Source organism: Triticum aestivum, chromosome 1A, assembly GCF_018294505.1.
Source record: "Triticum aestivum cultivar Chinese Spring chromosome 1A, IWGSC CS RefSeq v2.1, whole genome shotgun sequence".
In the NCBI taxonomy this organism is placed as follows: domain Eukaryota; kingdom Viridiplantae; phylum Streptophyta; class Magnoliopsida; order Poales; family Poaceae; genus Triticum; species Triticum aestivum.
Window position 1 is genome coordinate 574,431,363 of NC_057794.1, and position 18,598 is coordinate 574,449,960.

At 45.6% G+C, this 18,598-nt stretch overlaps 1 protein-coding gene across 1 annotated transcript; it reads left to right on the forward strand.

Moving 5' to 3' along the window:
- Window positions 1-15,753: 15,753 nt before the first annotated feature.
- Window positions 15,754-17,244, forward strand: LOC123053637 (uncharacterized). The gene is made up of 5 exons (XM_044477181.1): window positions 15,754-16,125; window positions 16,563-16,674; window positions 16,760-16,825; window positions 16,909-17,028; window positions 17,132-17,244. Exons 1-5 carry the CDS (start codon window positions 15,922-15,924, stop codon window positions 17,242-17,244), a joined length of 615 nt encoding a protein of 204 aa, XP_044333116.1. The 5' UTR covers window positions 15,754-15,921.
- The last annotated feature ends 1,354 nt before the right edge of the window (window positions 17,245-18,598 follow it).

The window sequence follows — 18,598 nt, forward strand, 5'->3', positions numbered from 1 at the left end:
CTCCTCAGAGCCTAATGAATAAATACTTGAGTCGTAGAGTCTTGTTGTGATGTCATGTTGTATTTACACATATCGAGCATATTGTGTGTATGATTGAAATGATTGGTATGTGTGGGATCCGACAATCTAGTGGTTTATCCTTGGTAGCCTCTCTTATGGGGAAATGTAGTCTTGTGCTTCCATGAGCCATAGTAGTCCGCTACAGCCCGGTTCACCGGAGTCCTGCTAGCCCAGCACTACTGCTCAGGACACTTGACTGGCCGGCATGTGTTTCACCTCGTTCCTGTGTCTGTCCCTTCGGGGAAATGTCACGCGGTGACATCCGGAGTCCTGCCTAGCCTGCTACAGCCCGGGTTACCAGAGTCCTGTGAGCCCAGTGCTACAGCCCGGATTCACATGCTGTTGACCGACATGCTCGAGGTTGATTCATGTATGCCTGTCCCCATGGGTTAGTGCCGCTTTAGGTTCACGACTAGCCATGTCGGCCCGGGTTCTCTGTCATATGGATGCTAGCGACACTATCATATACGTGAGCCAAAAGGCGCAAACGGTCCCGGGCCCTGGTAAGGCGACAACCGTGGGAATACCGTGCGTGAGGCCGCAAAGTGATAAGAGGTGTTACTGGCAGATCGATGTGACTTGGAATCGGGGTCCTGACAGCTTTGGTTACTCTATGTGCTTCACTTATATCTTTTTGAGCGTGATAATTTTTGCTCTAGTGCTCCACTTAGATATTTTAGAGCACGGTGGTGGTTTATTTTAAAGAACCTTGATCTCTCATGCTTCACTTAGATTATTTTGAGAGTCGTTAATAGCATGGTAATTTTCTTAATGTTAATATACTTGGTATTCAAGATATGTGAAACTTTCTTTTAGTGGGTTGAATACTAAGATAAGTTTGATGCTTGATAATTGTTTTGAGATATGGAGGTGATAATATCATAGTCGTGCTAGTTGAGTAGTTGTGAATTTGAGAAATACTTGTGGTGAAGTTAGCAAGTCCCGTAGCATGCACGTATGGTTAAAGTTGTGTAACAAATTTGAAGCATGAAGTGTACCTGGCTTATGCATCCTTATGAGTGGCGGTCGGGGACGAGCGATGGTCTTTTCCTACCAATCTATCCCCCTAGGAGCATGCGCATAGTACTTGATTTTTGATGACTTCTAAATTTTTGCAATAAGTATATGAGTTCTTTTGACTAATGTTGAGTCCATGGATTATATGCACTGTTACCTTTCCGCCATTTGCTAGCCTCTTCGGTACCGTGCATTGCCCTTTCTCACATTGAGAGTTGGTGCAAACTTCGCCGGTGCATCCAAACCCCGTGATATGATACGCTCTTTCACACATAAACCTCCCTATATCTTCCTCAAAACAGCCACCATACCTACCTATCATGGCATTTCCATAGCCATTCCGAGATATATTGCCATGCAACTTCCACCACCATCATCATCATGACATGCTTTACTTTTGTCATATTGCCATTGCATGATCTTGTAGTTGACATCGTATTTGTGGCAAAGCCACCATGCATTATTTTTCATACATGTCACTCTTGATTCATTGCACCATCCCGGTACACCACCGGAGGCATTCATATAGAGTCATATCTTGTTCTAGTATCAAGTTGTAATCATTATGTTGTAATCAATAGAAGTGTGATGATCATCATTATTAGAGCATTGCCCAATCAAAAAAAAAGAGAAAGGCTAAAAAGAAAAAAAGAAAGGCCCAAAAAAAGAAGGAGAAAATAAAAAGGGCAATGCTACTATCTCTTTTTCCACACTTGTGCTTCAAAGTAGCACCTTGTTCTTCATGTAGTGAGTCTCATATATTGTGCTTCAAAGTAGCACCATGATTTCATATAGTGAGTCTCATAAGTTGTCTTGTTCATACTAGTGGGAATTTTTCATTATAGAACTTGGCTTGTATATTCCAACGATGGGCTTCCTCAAAATGCCCTAGGTCTTCATGAGCAAGCAAGTTGGATGCACACCCACTAGTTTTCTTTTGTTGAGCATTCTTAGCTCTAGTGCATCCGTTGCATGGCAATCCCTACTCCTTGCATTAACATCAATTGATGGGCATCTCCATAGCTCATTGATTAGCCTCGTTGATGTGAGACTTTCTTCTTTTTTGTCTTCTCCACACAATCCCCATCATCATATTCTATACCACCCATAGTGCTATGTCCATGGCTCGCGCTCATGTATTGCGTGAAGGTTGAAAAAGTTTGAGATTATTTGAGTATGAAACAATTGCTTGGCTTGTCATCGGGGGTATAGAAGTTGGGAACATCTTTGTGTGACGAAAATGAAGCATAGCCTAACTATATGATTTTGTAGGGATGAACTTCCTTTGGCCATGTTATTTTGAGATGACATAATTGTTTGATTAGTATGCTTGAAGTATTATCATTTTTATGTCAATATGAACTTTTGTCTTGAACCTTTCGGATCTGAATATTCATACCATGATTAAGAAGATTTACATTGAAATTATGCCAAAGTATCACTCCGCATCAAAAATTCTCTTTTTATCATTTACCTACTCGAGGACGAGCAGGAATTAAGCTTGGGGATGCCTGATACGTCTCCAACGTATCTATAATTTTTGATTGCTCCATGCTACTTTATCTACTGTTTTGGACTATATTGGGCTTTATTTTCCACTTTTATATTTTTTTGGGACTAACCTATTAACCGGAGGCCCAGCCCAGAATTGCTGTTTTTTGCCTATTTCAGTATTTCGAGGAAACAGAATATCAAACAAAGTCCAAACGGAATGAAACTTTCAGGAACGTGATCTTCTCACCGAACGTGATCCAGGAGACTTGGACCCTACTCCAAGAAGTTTCCGGGGAGGTCACGAGGGTGGAGGGCGCGCCCTGGGTGCGCCCCCTGCCTCGTGGGCCCCTCGGAGCTCCACCGACGTGCTCCTTCCTCCTATATATACCTACGTCCCCCATTAGACCGAGGAGGAGCCAAAAACCTAATTCCACCGCCGCAACTTCCTGTATCCACGAGATCCCATCTTGGGGCCTGTTTCGGAGCTCCGTCGGAGAGGGCATCCATCACGGAGGGCTTCTACATCAACACCATAGCCCTTCCGATGAAGTGTGAGTAGTTTACTTTAGACCATCAGGTCCATAGCTAGTAGCTAGATGGCTTCTTCTCTCCTTTTGGATCTCAATACAATGTTCTCCCCCTCTCTCGTGGAGATCTATTCGATGTAATCTTCTTTTTGCGGTGTGTTTGTTGAGACCGATGAATTGTGGGTTTATGATCCAACTTATCTATGAATAATATTTGCATCTTCTCTGAATTCTTTTATGTATGATTGAGTTATCTTTGCAAGTCTCTTCGAATTATCCATTTGGTTTGGCCAACTAGATTGGTAGTTCTTGCAATGGGAGAAGTGCTTAGCTTTGGGTTCAATCTTGCGGTGTCCTTATTCAGTGATAGAAAGAGTTGCAAGGCACGTATTGTATTGTTGCCATCGAGGATAACAAGATGGGGTATTTATCATATTGCATGAATTTATTCCTCTACATCATGTCATCTTGCTTAAGGCGTTACTCTGTTTTTAACTTAATACTCTAGATGCATGCTGGATAGCGGTCGATGAGTGGAGTAATAGTAGTAGATGCAGGCAGGAGTCGGTCTACTTGTCACGGACGTGATACCTATATACATGATCATACCTAGATAACCTCATAACTATGCTCAATTCTATTAATTGCTCAACAGTAATTTGTTCACCCACCGTAGAATATCTATGCTCTTGAGAGAAGCCACTAGTGAAACCTATGGCCCCGGGGTCTATTCTCATCATATCAATCTCCATTACTTTATTTTACTTGTTTTGCTTTTACTTTTCACTTTGCATCTTTATACCAAAAATACCAAAAATATTATCTCTATTAGATCTCACTCTCGTAAGTGACCGTGAAGGGATTGACAACCCCTAAGCATTGGTTGCGAGTTGATACCGTTTTGTGCAGGTACGAGGGACTTGCGCGTGATGTCCTACTGGATTGATACCTTGGTTCTCAAAAACTGAGGGAAATACTTACGCTACTTTGCTGCATCACCCCCTCCTCTTCGGGGAAAACCAACGCTAGCTCGAGACGTAGCACGGCCCCCCTTTCCTTCTCCCTCTCCCTCTCTTTCATTCTCTCCTACTCCGTATAGGAAAGATTAGGGTAATCCTACTTGGGCTGGGGAGTCCTAGTAGGATTCCCCACACCTGGTGTGCCTCCCTTGGGCTGATGAAACTCTCCCTCGACCTCAACTGGATCAAAGCGTTCGAGGGACATCACCGATCTGAACGTGTGCAGATCGCGGAGGTGCCGTGTGTTCGGTACATGGATCCGTTGGATCGCGAAGACGTTTGACTACATCAACTGCGTTACTAAATGCTTTCGCTTTTGGTGTATGAGGGTATGTGTACACACTCTCCCCGCTCGTTGTTATGCTTCTCCTAGATAGATCTTGCGTGATCATAGGCAAAAATTTTAAAATACTACGTTCCCCAACAACTGGATGTTCCCTATTGCTATTGGTTTGTTTCAGTCAGAGATAGAGGTTTCATGGACATCGTTCATGATCCAGTTGAAAAGATGCACAAGGCCATTGTCACCTTTGGTAGTACACATAGATGCATGTAAAGGGCTAGAAAATGCAGTGAAGAATGTTTTTCCTTATTGTGAGTAGAGGGAGTGCTTTGGTCATATATGGACGAATTTGATCAAAAAATATAGAGGGGGAGAATTTGGGAGAATGTGGCCAGCGGCGAGATCTTACACCAAACAAACACATTCGTATCATCTTGATAAGATAAAAGAAGCATGCAGTGAGTTTGGTCCATGGTTGAACACCTATCATTCTCTATTGTGGTACAGGTCAGGATTTAACATTGCCATCAAATGTGATCATATCAACAATAACTTGGCAGAAAGTTTTAACAACAAGATAAAGCAGTTGAAGAACTTGCATGTGCATGCCATGGTTGACCAAATCAGGATCATGATCATGCGCATGTGGGAATTGAGAAGAAGGATTGGTGATTGTCTGCAAGGGGATAAGCTTCCTGAAGTGGTACAACAGGTGGTGAACATGAGAACAAATCTTACACATTTGTCTATGGAAAAATCTTCATTGTGGGGTGCTAAAGTTAGAGATACCAAGACTGGTAGGAGGCATGTTGTTAACACTGAGTTGCATGACTGCACTTGGCTCGAGTGGCAACACAAAACCATGTGACCATTCCATTATTTTCTTAGTCTCCCAACCCAAGATAAACATGCACCCATATTTGCATGAATATTACTCAGCAGCAAGATTCAAGGCTGCATATGCAACTCAAATTCCAGCACTTATAGATCAGTTGCAGTGGCCTGAAGTGGAAATTGAATTTTCCATGTGTCCTCCCCTAACAAAAAGAAAGGCTGGCAGGGCTAAAGAGAGTAGATTCAAGGCATGGTTTGGGATAGGTAGGAGTAGTAAAAAGGGGAAGGGGAAGAAAGATGCAAAGCCAAAAAGGTCCCAAAAAGATAACAAAAATAGATGCAAGTTGTGCCAGGAACTTGGGCATCGAAAAGGATCTCCAAAATGTCGTTACACTCCTGAAAGGCCAAAGTATGTTTACGTTTGTGTTTCTTATTTGGGTGTTGTTTTTAATTACTAGCAAAATTACAAGCTTTGTTTTCCAGGAGGAAGCGTGGAGGTCAACCCCTTGTTGTTGAAGATTGATGGGCAATCAAAAAGGTGAGAATCAATGGCTGTAGAAAAAAGAGAAATTTTGGTGATGAACCACAGTTGGATGATGCTGCGGTGCAAAATGAGCAAGAGTTGGATGATGGTGTCATGCAAAATGATCAAGATTTGGATGATATTGTGCAAAATGAGGTAGTATTTGATCTTGTGATGTATCATGAGCAACATTTGGATGATGATGTGTTGCACAATGTGGTGCAAACTGAAGCTGTTGTGGCAGATGTTCTGCAAACTGAAGTTGTTGCGGCAGATGTTCCGCAAACTGAGCCTATATTGCAAGTTGTATTACCAATTGAAGCTACTGGAGTTGATGTTGTACAAACTGAGCCTCGTATAGGTGTTGTGGTGCCAACTGAAGCTGTCCCAGCTAGTCCAGTTTAGAAAACCAAGACTTTGAGTGAACTAGGTGTGGTAGGATCAAAAAGTGGTAAGAAGAAGAAGAAATCGAGTGGTAAGAAGAAGTGAAAACTTCTTTTGTCAAACTTGTTTAATGGTGATGTGTGTTGTAGAATAATAAACTTGCCTCAATTTGTGTAAAATGGTATTTGTGTAATGCTATTCAAATTCTGGCCAAATTTCAAATTTGACCCAAAATTCAAATTTGAAATTGTTTAGTATGTGGTATTGATGTTACAATGCTTTCTCAAATATTAGTCATATGTAAGTATGTTAAGCGATCAATCCGAGCACTTATTGTTGATGTGAAACACTAGTCACGAAAATGGGCTCCAATTGAACTCTGAAGCTAGGCTAAACACCCCATTTGTAAGTAAGCAATTTTTTCGACCTTCTCTAAATGGGCCAAAAATCAAAACTTGACATCTAGTGTGCAAATATAGGGTACATGCCCAATATGAGATCGTTTGGATAAATTATGCCATGCTTAGCCCTAAACCCTAGCTTGAATCCCATGCAACCTCGTTCATGATAGCTATGTTTTGTGAAGGGTTTTTCATGAAAATATAAATACCCATATACCAAGTTTCTTATTTTTTCCAGCAACTCACTCACATAAAACGATGATGAGTGCAAGTTTCATATTTTTTGATTTTTTTTGAATTAGTTATGCTCAATCCTAGCCCTCAACCCCCCCCCTCAAAACCCCTCAAAGCCCCATCTGAAACTCCGCACCCTTCCGCGCCGCTTGATCTCTGTTAGTGGATGGCCTGGATCAGGCGCTAGGGCTACATCATTCATCCGCGTGAGGCTCTGTGATTGGCTGCAGTCGACAACGCTAGATAACCCCCCGCCTCAACTCTGGATCGCTGGATCACTGCACGTTCTACGGTGTGGATCAGCATGTAGTGCTACACGTCAGCGATCTGCGCGCTACACTCTGATTTGCTGGATTAATAAACAAATTTTTTGCGCTGCGGCGAGTGGGCTTGCCATTGGGCTCTGGTGAAAGAAGCCCACCCTTTGGACCTTTGGACCGAACCATGCCTCCTCTAGCCAGGCCCTAGCTAGCAGGCTACGTTGCCATGCTCGGTTGGAGCCTACAATGCATGCATGCACGGGCGGCACATGCACAGAAAACATATCAGCGTAACCCCTTGACCCCCGACCGATGGCACAAACGTGTGCACCTGTGTGAAACGTCACAGCGGGGCTATTGATGCAGGGGCACCCCCCATTGATGCATGCAGCCTTTGTTTTCCCATGCATGTGTACACACTCCCGATGCCACCAAACGCTGCCCGGTCATTACTTCCACCCGGCGAAACCATTCAAAAAAAATCAAAAAACACGTCGCACTAGGGCTATTTAAGCCATACCTATCGTCTTCCTCTCCCTCCTCATCCATACCCCAACCCATCTCTCACATCTACCCCCATCTGCCCATCCTTCTTCCTTCTTCTCCACAAAGTAGAGGGTCCCGAAGCCACCATGCAGTAAAACGGCCCAACCTACCACTACCCCCCACCGTGTCAGAGAGGCTCTATCCCACCGGTGTCTATGTAGAGAACACCCTTAGGGTGTGGGATATCTCAAGGTGGAGGGGCGCAAGGGAGTTCACACAGTTCTTCCTTTCGGCCGGCTACCGCCACCTCCTCCAGGGCTCTCCAACTATGTTCCATGTTCAGGAGGTCAATCACACTGGCGTTGTGGTTGGGCTCCTCGCTACATTCACCAACCCCTTTGACGCCTTCCACCTCCTCGGCTAAGTGTTTTGGTGTGGGTGTGAGTTTATTGCTTTCACCACCCACAACATCTTCACCAACTTCAACAACATCTTCCCCACCTACAACGGCATGCACACCCTCCCGTACCCCGTCGACAACTAGGTGTGAAGGGCGCCCGGAGGAGCGAGGTGGCGTTCGCTAAGAGGAGGAGAAGGAGAAGAACCCAGTTTGGTGCCCCCGACCTATCTAGCTATCTATCTATCATTTTAGTATTTTAAGTTGTAATAGTTTATGTTTGTGTGCTACTATTATTAAGTTGTAAGGCTATGATATCTATGTCGTGGAACTATCGGTTGTGCTAGTATTTATATTGTTGTTGGGTTTCTTATTTTTATATTTTTGTTTCGTGCTATTATTTGTGGGTTGCTATGGGTTGTACCCGTTTCGTGCTATTATTTGTGTGTTGCCTTGTGTTGCTACACCCCATTCACCACGCCACACAAACGGTCATGACCCACATACTCACCAAATGTTCTATGTAGTTTTTGCTTTTTCCTATCTAGTTGATATTGGTTAATTGATATATGTGCTTGATGTTCTATCTAGTTGATCTATGTGTTACTAATACAAGGAAGATTCCACTATGGACATGCAAGTGTATGGGTACCCAATTGTTTTTGCGAAAAGAAAAAAATCGTATATTGGTGTGCTGCATGTGGGCATGCATGTATCTAGACCCTGGCTATTTAGGGCCACCCTAGCTAGCCAATATTGGTTTGAATTTTACCTCTGGCCAATATTTTCATAGCAAAACAGGAACATTTTCTTGGACCTATTTCAATTGAATTTTAACATGATCATTTCCAAAAATGATTTCTGAGGCTTTCAAATATCCCCATTTAATTTGGGTTTCATGGAACCATGGACATGCATAAAAGAATCACAACAAATATGTAAAGAAAAACAAAAAAGTACAATACATACGGCCCAACATTTATTCGACAGAAAAAATTGGCTAAAGAAAAAACAAGTAAAGAAGTACATGTTCGTTAAAGGTTTATTTGCCAAAGCAACATTTTATTTTGATTTAGTCGAAGGATTTTTTTTTTAACATGGGTCCCTCTATGCTATAAAACTAGGCTGGTGCCCCTACGCGGGTGGGCTTTTCTCAATTTGGGTGTGGTTATTTTCTCACGGCCCAACATCTATTCGGCAGCAAGATTTGTTGTTTCTGAATTTGGTGGGTGTGCACTCTGTTAACTAAATAATAAGAAAAGAGCATGAACACTGAATATTTCTGCTTCGATTCAGTTATAAGAACTTGGCATGGCGCACATATCGCATTCTATGCCCTGATAGACCTAAATGCCCCCTCTAATGACGGTTGAATAGCAAATAAAACATAAACAGAGCAATGACACAACAATAAAAAAAACCCTGCCATGATATTTGCTTGTTTCTGCAAATTGATCATCTCCATTTGATTTTTCTTGATCTTCTTCAGTTCCTCGGTCAGTTGAGACTCCAAGTGCGGTTTAGCATGGGTAGCATTGCGTGGATAGCTCGCCATCGGCACGACTCTGCCCGCCCCTCTGTCCGACCTCCCAAAATTCTCCATCTGCGGCCCCCCGCCCAAATTGAGCTCCCAGGTTGCGGCCCCGCTCGAATCAACGTAGCCCTCAAACTGAATCTTCTCAACATAATCATCCATCCACTTGAAATGTGTGCATTTCTTCAGGATCTGAAAACAACGACATGAACCCTAAATTCAAAATTCGAGGGGGGAAAACAAAATATGGAGAAATCAGAGCAAACAGAAGTGGAAGAACGGGCTAAGAACTGAGATCTAACCTTGCCATCCCTTCCTGCCATTGATTTGCTCAAGCACTTCACAAATTCCCGCCCAAGATCAACATTCTCATCAGTCCTACTAACCCACCGTTTCAGAGGCTCTGGGCGTGGGCATGATGGGCACCTTGCGAGCGGCACTGGACCATACTGACGCTATTTTGAGTGTGTGGCGGAGGAGGTGGACATCTAGACTAGGTTGCCGGAGAAGAGAAAGAATGGGGAAAGGGGAAGCAATGGGCGGTGGCGGGCGGACGGGCACGGGTGAAGAGGTGGGTCCTGACAGCAGGCGGATGGGCAGGGGCGAAGAGGTGGGTCCCGCGCTTACTGGACAAGTGGTGGGTCCCGCACTTATGTGGATAAGTTGTGGGCCTAGCCCGTGACAGCTAATGAGGGCATCAGTTCAGCTTAAGGGCCATGTCATGTGTGGGCTATTTACTCGCTCAAAAGTGTCGCCCCAAAGCCATTCTGTCGAACAATGTCGCATTCCACAATTCCCACGAAAGATGTCGCATAGGAGCTATTCACCCCATAAATCAAATAGACAACGTATAAGTTCAATTCACCGGTTCAAATTTGTGAAAGTTACACTATATATAGCATAATTTGCTCTAAAATTCATCATAAATTCAACAAATAGTCGCAAAATAGTATTAAAAGTTGTTTGAAATTTTGTGTTAAGTACACAATACAAATTGCTTTTATTATGCTTGGGGTGATTTATACTTATGAGGAACCTTTTTAATAGTTCTGTGTTCTTTTGAACAGAAATTATTTTGCATTTTTATAGAGATCCGCTGAAAAAAGAAAAAAACATTGTTTTTCTTGTCTGGCGACATGGCAGAATATTCTGGACAGACCGAAAAGGCAAGAAAGACCCAGATGATGGGACCGAATGAACAGACGCCACGTACGTCTATCCACCAACAAGGCGCCTCTTTCCTCTTCTTTCACTCGCTTTTATTTCTATATCGGTCTTCTCTTCCCGCCGCGCTACCCCGCGCCGTCACCAACGGTCGATTCGTCCGGCCGCCAACCCTAGTCCTAGCCCTCCTCCGATCCTCCTCCTCCGATATATACCACCCCTCCTCCGATCCTCTCTCATCCCAGTCCCAGCCGCAAAACCCTCCTCCCAGCCTCGCCATTCCTCCATCTCCGTTCTCCTAGACAGACCCAAAGGCAAGAAAGATCCATTCTCGTGCTCACATACTGTATAGCTACGTGAGCTACATGGCCGACGACGACACGTTCGATTAGTTGGAGGATCTTGTTGAACCGGAGGCCCTAGCTGCGTGGTGGCCTGAATCGGTGCCTGTGCCGGTGGAGAGGGTGGATGCGGCTGACGCCATAGGTTGGGAGGTCACGGTGGAGCCGCAGGGGAACACCGATGGTCACGATCAGTTTCTGTTGGGCCAGCTTGTTCAACAGGAGTATGCGTTGTCTGAGCCGGTGCCCATGCCGCTGGAGAGGGTGGAGGCGGCTGGTGACATGCGTTTGGAGGGCACGGTGCAGCCGCACGGGAACTCCGACCATCACGACCAGTTCCTCCCGGGCCATCTTCTTCAACAGGAGGCTGCGGTGTCTGAGCCAGTGCCCGTGCCGGTGAGGATGGTGGGGGCGGCTGGTGAGATGGGTAGGGACTAGGGAGGCCAAGGTGCAGCCGCAGGGGAACACCGACGGCGACGATCAGTTTTTGTTGGGCCATCTTGTTCAACAGGAGGCTGCGTGGTATGAGCCTGTGCCCCCGCCGGTGGAGAGAATGGAAGCGGCTGGTGAGATGCGTTTGGAGGGCACGGTGCAGCCGGAGAGGAACTCCAACGGTCACGAGCAGTTCATCTTGGGCCATCTTGTTCAACAGGAGGCTGCGGTGTCTGAGCCAGTGCTTGTGCCGGTGGGGATGGTGGGGGCGGCTGGTGAGATGGGTTGGCAGGGCACGGTGCAGCCGCAGGGGAACACCGACGGTGACGACCAGTTCATCTTGCGAGATCTTCAACAGGAGGCTGCGGTGTCTCAGCCGGTGCCGGTGGAGGCTGCCAAGGAGACGAGTAAGGAGGTGAGAAAGAAGAGCACGGGGAAGAAGAAGGAGGGGGCGCAGGGTTGCAAGAGGAAGCGCTCGCCGACGGGCTTGTTGGAATTCGCCCACAGGATCAATCACATCAAATCACGACGAACACACACGCGCAAAAACTTTAGCGAAGGGCACATGTCGTGCCCCTTCTTCTCTTTATTTTTTTTTCTTTTTCTCAATACCACAGTGTTACAAACCTCACGACGTGCTGCATATAAATATGCGCAGGCCTGACCGACCTAAACAATCCTAGACGCACTAGTTGTCCTAATACTACACGGACCCAACACGCCTGAACAGCAAAGCAAACTCCTAGCCGGACTCAACATGGACACGTACAACTAATCCTATCCAAACTAATATGGATACAGCCAAGACTCTCTAAGGTGAACTTATACACCTAGCCTACCTTGATCATCATTAGTCTAAATCTAGAATAAACTCCTACTACAGACTCAACCAATACTATGACTAAGACAAGATTACCTAACAATCTCCCCCTAATCTTGACTTGTCATCTTCCGGTACTCTCCTGATTTTGACTTGCTGAATATCTGCATCTTGTCGACTCATCGACTCAACCGCCATATCCGTACACTGAGTATGACCCGCCTGAAAACATGCAGAACCTCTTTGCTCTACAATGTTGTGCCATCGCTATTGCTTGGCCGCTGCCTTGCACTCGGTCCGCACCATACTCCTTGTACTTGCTTGCAGCAGATCCACTCTCCACTGCCCGCACACTTCCTCGCTTTACGATGGCTTCGCCTACCATCGTCCGCCTTCGGCATCACACCGAATCCACACTGGCCGCAACCAGGACGCTCCACGAGGACATGGACATGACTCACGGAACACCGTGCACACCGCTTCCACTTCAACGAATCATCACCAAGACAAGCACTTGGACACGACGACGACTCACAGACGCAACGATGACGACTGATCGTGCAAACCCGCACGACTCCTTGATTCATCCAACTCCCCCCGGACGACGATCTTGATGAGCTCCAGCGCCGCACCTCGGCACCACCTCTCCCATCAATGATCTTCTTCCACAGCCTTGCCGACGACAACCTACTGTCTCCCTCCTTGTCGCTCCGACGAACGACGATCGCTTGTTCTCCTCTTCGCCGCATCATCCAGCGACTTCATGGCCCGCCCCGAGGCACTAGTCGGGTCGCAACCCCGGGGCAAGCGCTCGACTCCTGAACCTTGCTCTGATACCAATTGTTGGAACTCGCCCACAGGATCAATCACATCAAATCACATGAACACACACGTGCAAAAACTTTGGCCAAGGGCACGTGTCGTGCCCCTTCTTCTCTTTATTTCTTTTCTCTTTTTCTCAATACCACGGTGTTACAAACCTCACGACGTGCTGCATATAAATATGCGCAGGCCTGACCGACCTAAACAATCCTAGACGCACTAGTTGTCCTAATACTACACGGACCCAACACGCCTGAACAGCAAAGCAAACTCCTAGCCGGACTCAACATGGACACGTACAACTAATCCTATCCAAACTAATATGGACACAGCCAAGACTCTCTAACGTGAACTTATACACCTAGCCTAATCACCCGCTACCTTGATCATCATTAGTCTAAATCTAGAATAAACTCCTACTACAGACTCAACCAATACTATGACTAGGACAAGATTACCTAACAGGGCTCCACTGAGACAGCCAGCAGAGAGCGGTGGTTGTGGCAAACGGTGGGCGATCCGACCTTTCCGGCGGCAGACTTCAGGCGCCTCTTCGGCATGTGCAGGCCCACGTTTGATCACCTGTGCGGGCGGCTGGCCGACACCGTCAGCAAGGAGAGCGCCGAGCGGTAACCCGTCACGCCCGTCTCCGTGCGGAAGCGGGTCGCCCTCTGCATCTGGCGCCTCGCCAGCGGGGAGTACCTCCGCGACGTCGCAGATCGCTTCAATCCAATCGCGCTCTCAACCTGCCACAAGATCTTTAATCAAGTGTGCACCGCAATCAAGGACAAGATCTTCCCGGACGAGGTCGGCTGGCGTAACGCCGCCGCCACAGCGGCCAACGCGGCAGACTTCCAGGCCCTGTCCGGCATCCAGGAAATCATGGGCACCGTCCACACCACGCATTTCGCCATCACCGCTCCCAAGCACAACGTCGACGACTACAAGAACCGCCGGGCCACGCCGCGCAACAGCAGCAGACGCCGCCCTACAGCATCACCCTGCAGGCGTCCGTCAATGCCGACGGGACCTTCGGCGAGGTCTTCGCCGGCCACCCCGGCGGCAAGTCAAACGAGGAAACCCTCCTCGCATGGACACTGAGCAGGCCCGAGCTTACCGAGCAGATCCTTGGACAGAGCATGCGCCTGGTCGGCGGTGCCGGCTACCCGCTGACGGACTGGATAATGGTGCCCTACTCCCACCAGAACCTGACGCCGGCGCAGCAGAGCTTCAACGAGGGCGTCGAGAAGGTGCTCGGCGTGGGACTGGAGACGTTCTGGAGGTTCAATGCGCGCTGGTCCTTACTCCAGAAGTGCATCAAGATCAAGCTCAAAGAGGAAAAGAAAAATGATGAAGACGAGTTCGCCACCGACCCTGCCTTGGTGCTCGAGGTGTGCTGCGCGCTCCACAACATCTGCGAGCGCCTCGGCGACCCGCTGGACCCCGAGCTGCTGCAGGGCGTGAAGCTCAACGACGACGACGGCGCTATGGTCGCCAACGATAACCCCTCGCCGTCGGCCTCCCACCTGCGCGACACCCTCGCCGACGACCTCGTTTCTCGTTATTAGCATGGGAACAGTTTGATTTCCTGGCCGGATCAGCAAGGAAAAGGAATAAGGGAGTAGAGGGAACAACTGTATATATCCATCTCGGTCGTGCTAATATATCCCATCGAAGTATTTGTTTTTAGGTCGATCGATCGTTTTGATGTTTTGGTGAGAGATTGCATGTACTGCCAGTCTTGTATACCCAACTGCATCATCATCAAGTATTTCATTTTGTCATATCAAAGGTATTAGATTATTGATCACTCTCATTCTTGAGACGTTTTGTTCTGATACTTTGTTGTTCTTTGGTTATTATGAAATTTGGATCATGCAAGGTGGATGATATCCTGTGTGTAGTTGAAAACTTTGATGTCATGTCAATGGATAAGTAAGAAGCTTCACAGGGGAGACAATCTGTCGAGTTTAATGTACCAGCCATACTATGCTTGCATAACCTGACCATGCTTGCATGGATGGTGGTTTAGCTTTCAATTTGTCTATGCCTTACGAGCATTACTTCTACCAGAATTAATACTACTCACGGCCCATTGCATGCCTGCCATTTTCAAGCAAGGCCTCGTATTTGAAAGAAAGTAATAAAATGCAGCCTGCCATTTCCAACAGAGGTCATATTTTCCATAATCATCAAGGCATGTAGCTCAAATAAATCTTGGTGCGCGGCTAAATATCAGGTGCAATGTGATCTACGGACACTCCTAATCATACTTAGGATCTAGTATGTGCATGTATTTGATTTTGTTTTTGAAATGACCGAAAAGAAGGAAGGGAACACATATGAAAGTGTGTTCATTACATTTTACATGCAGGCGCTTACAAAACGAGGCCTTGTATATATTTGAGTCCAATTTATATAGTCGTGTTTCTTTCCCTTTTTTTCCATGGCTGTTCAAACTAGCATTTTGTTTCTTTTCTTTTGTACGCCACTAAGGGTTTTTTTTGCGCATAAACGATCGATCCGCACGGACAGAAACTAGTGAACTATTTGGTCCGCTAGTACTTTTTTGGGGGAAATCTCGTCCAACTTTATTAAGGCCTCCTTTGGTTTACAGGATTTTTATAGGATTTTTGTAGGATAGGATATTTGTAGGAAATAATCCTTTGGAGGCCTTTGGTTCACAGGAATGTCATCCTAGTCCTGTACAGGATATCTTCCTTTCCTTCACGTTTCGCAGGAACAGAAAAAAGAGGTCCAACCTAATGGAAAACTTCCTGGCGCGAACGACGCGCGCGGCGGCAACTGTTCCCTCCCTTTTTTTCGCTCGGTCGCTTCGCTCACCCGCGCACAAATAGAGAGAGGGAGGGGAAAAGAAGCAAAATCGACATGTCCAGCCGCCCCTCCTCTCCTCACACAGAACGGCGCAGCTCCCACCTTGAAGACCGACCGGCAGGGAGGACGGCGGCAGACGGCCGCGCGACGCGACCCCATCCAGGCGGCGGGCAGGAACCACCGGCAAGCTGGAGCATCTACCGTCGACCAGCTAGCCACCAAGCTCCAGCGGCATCCATCTGCCGCAAGTCTCTTCAGGTACGAATCTTTCCTTCTCTACTGATTTTCAGATCTGGTGCTAATTAATGGAGAAATAGTCCTGTCCATCTTGCCGGTGTGAGATGCCCCTAGAAATCCCCCGTATCATGAGTCTCTAGTCCAACCCAATCCCTATATTTTTTAGGAAAGGGCCCAACAAAAATTAGACGCGCAGTCCTAATTTAATTGCTCAGTTTGCAAGCTTAGAGTCCTAATCTAATAGCACATATGTATAGTTGGTGCCGTCCATCACGGAAGCAGTTCCTGCGTTCCCTACTTGTACTCTTGTAACTCTGACCAGGCAATATAATTGACTGTGGCTTGACTCATCTCTCAGCTCTCACTAGTCCCATTATATGTCTTAAAACTTAATTTCTTTTATTACATAACAGTACATATTTTACAATCTCACTAGTCCCACTAATAATACATTTCAGTTTCTTCAGATGGATGATCAAGGCAGGATGATAGACTTTGGTGTTGAAGGCCATGAGTTCAGTCAAAGGACTACAATACCTTGTCCAAATATTGGTCACCATCAGGACAATGGTACAATTTCTCTTATTCTTATTCAATTTAATATGGTGAAATTTAATCATGGAAACACAATTGCATAATGTTCAATATATTCAAGGACTTGATGACCTGGAGTTTACTCAAGGAGCTACAGGACATCAAACAAATATTGGTCAGGGCAATGGTATTGATTCTCTTATTCTTGGTTAAGTTAATTTGGTGAAATTAATACGGAAGCACAATTGCATAATATTTTGTGTATTCCAGGACTTGATGACTTGGAGTTCAGTCAGAGGATCATAGGACGCCGTCCTAATTTTGGTACGCTGCAGCGTTGTGATGACCTCGACTTTGACCAAAGGAGTGCAAGGCAGCATGAGGATAGTGGTACAAGATCTCTTAATCTCAGTCTTGTTAATGTGGTGAATTACTGAAATTTAATCATGGAAGCACAATTGCATATTATGTAATATAGCTCTTTGCTTTGCAGTTTCAAAGTCCAGAAAGAGTCTTCCTAGAGCCAAGTGGAGTCACCAAATGAAGATCCTTCCCAGCCAGGATGCACATGCACAAACCTCAAATCAAAGTCACATGCAACCATAACATTTCGTGTGATTGTTTGCTTTCTGTTTCGATATGGCTCTTGTTCATGTGGTGAGATAGTCATTGGAATATGTGTACCATCAATAGCACCAATGCAATCCTGTATTCATATTATATCATGAGATATTATTTTGAATAAAACTTCAAACAACCATATTACATTTACCAATACAAAGTCAGAAATATATGAAAATGTATGCTTACATTGAAGTAGGGATGGAAATGTGATCTCCTCAAGACTGGATGTGGTCGAAGAGAAGGTGGGCGTATATAGATGCTTGCAAGCTTTGTAATTGCCTCTAGTACATCTCCAAAGTGTCGACTGATGGTTTGCCCACTGTGCTGGAACCTATCCTGCAAGGTTTCATTACTGGCATTTTTTGCAACTGCATATAAAAATATCGCAACCTTTTCTTCCAAGGAGACTATTGTTGAATCTTCAAGTATTTCATTCTCACGCAGCTTCTCAACCAGAGCATGAAAGATGTAAGCCTCCATTCTGAAATGCCTTTTGCATAAGCTTTCATGCCCATTTAAGATTTCCTGGACATAAGCAGCTCCTGTAAGACTAGATGTATGCATTGGTTTTTTCTCTCTTCCTTCTTCCATGGTAGGGAAGACAAATAACATGAATTCATCCTCCATCTGTGACCTCCTGTGATAGCTTGGATCCATTGAAATGTGTGTAAATCAGCAAGAAATGCTGAAAATATTTGTATGTTCTATCAGTGAGATGTGGATCAGCAAAGAAAATATGGAGCTAAATCGTATTGTCAATGCATATGTACTAACCTGTTGTTTATGTTATCCTGGTTGTTGATGACCGCGCTAGAAGCTGCTGGCGGGGTTCCTTCTTTGGTTAGCTAACCATAAACTGAAGATGAGATTTGTGTGTATTCTGAAGATGAGATGTGTGTGTTTTGACCTCCACAACAAGATGATATATAGGGAGAGAAGGCTTGTACAACCATGTAACGGCTAGTTGCTTGAGAGCAACTAACGGCTAGTTACTTTAAATTAAAATATTATTTCTTTATGTTTCCTATGTGTGTTCCTATCCTGTGAACCAAAGGGCATTTAATTTCCTATTCCTATGATCTGAGCAGCCACAGGATTGGAAATGCATACACCTCATTTCTTATACTTTTCCTATTCCTATAAATTTCCTATCCTTTGAACCAAAGGAGGCCTAAACCTCAGAGAGGTTCATAGGTACAAGAGCTTGGTCATGGGGTATACCTAGCCACAAATGACGGCCTACTCCTAAATTACAAGGATATATTTGGCGAGAAATTTCAAAATTAAATGTCTATGTTCAAAGAAATGGTGCAGGAAAGAAAGTACTTTGATCGGC

Excerpts from the sequence above, each read along its gene's own strand:
- LOC123053637 (XM_044477181.1), top strand. The coding sequence starts at position 15,922 with ATGTCCAGCCGCCCCTCCTCTCCTCACACAGAACGGCGCAGCTCCCAC. Across the intron at positions 16,826-16,908 it reads AAATATTGGTCAGGGCAATG|GACTTGATGACTTGGAGTTC; the intron begins GTATTGATTCTC and ends TGTGTATTCCAG. Across the intron at positions 17,029-17,131 it reads AAGGCAGCATGAGGATAGTG|TTTCAAAGTCCAGAAAGAGT; the intron begins GTACAAGATCTC and ends TTTGCTTTGCAG.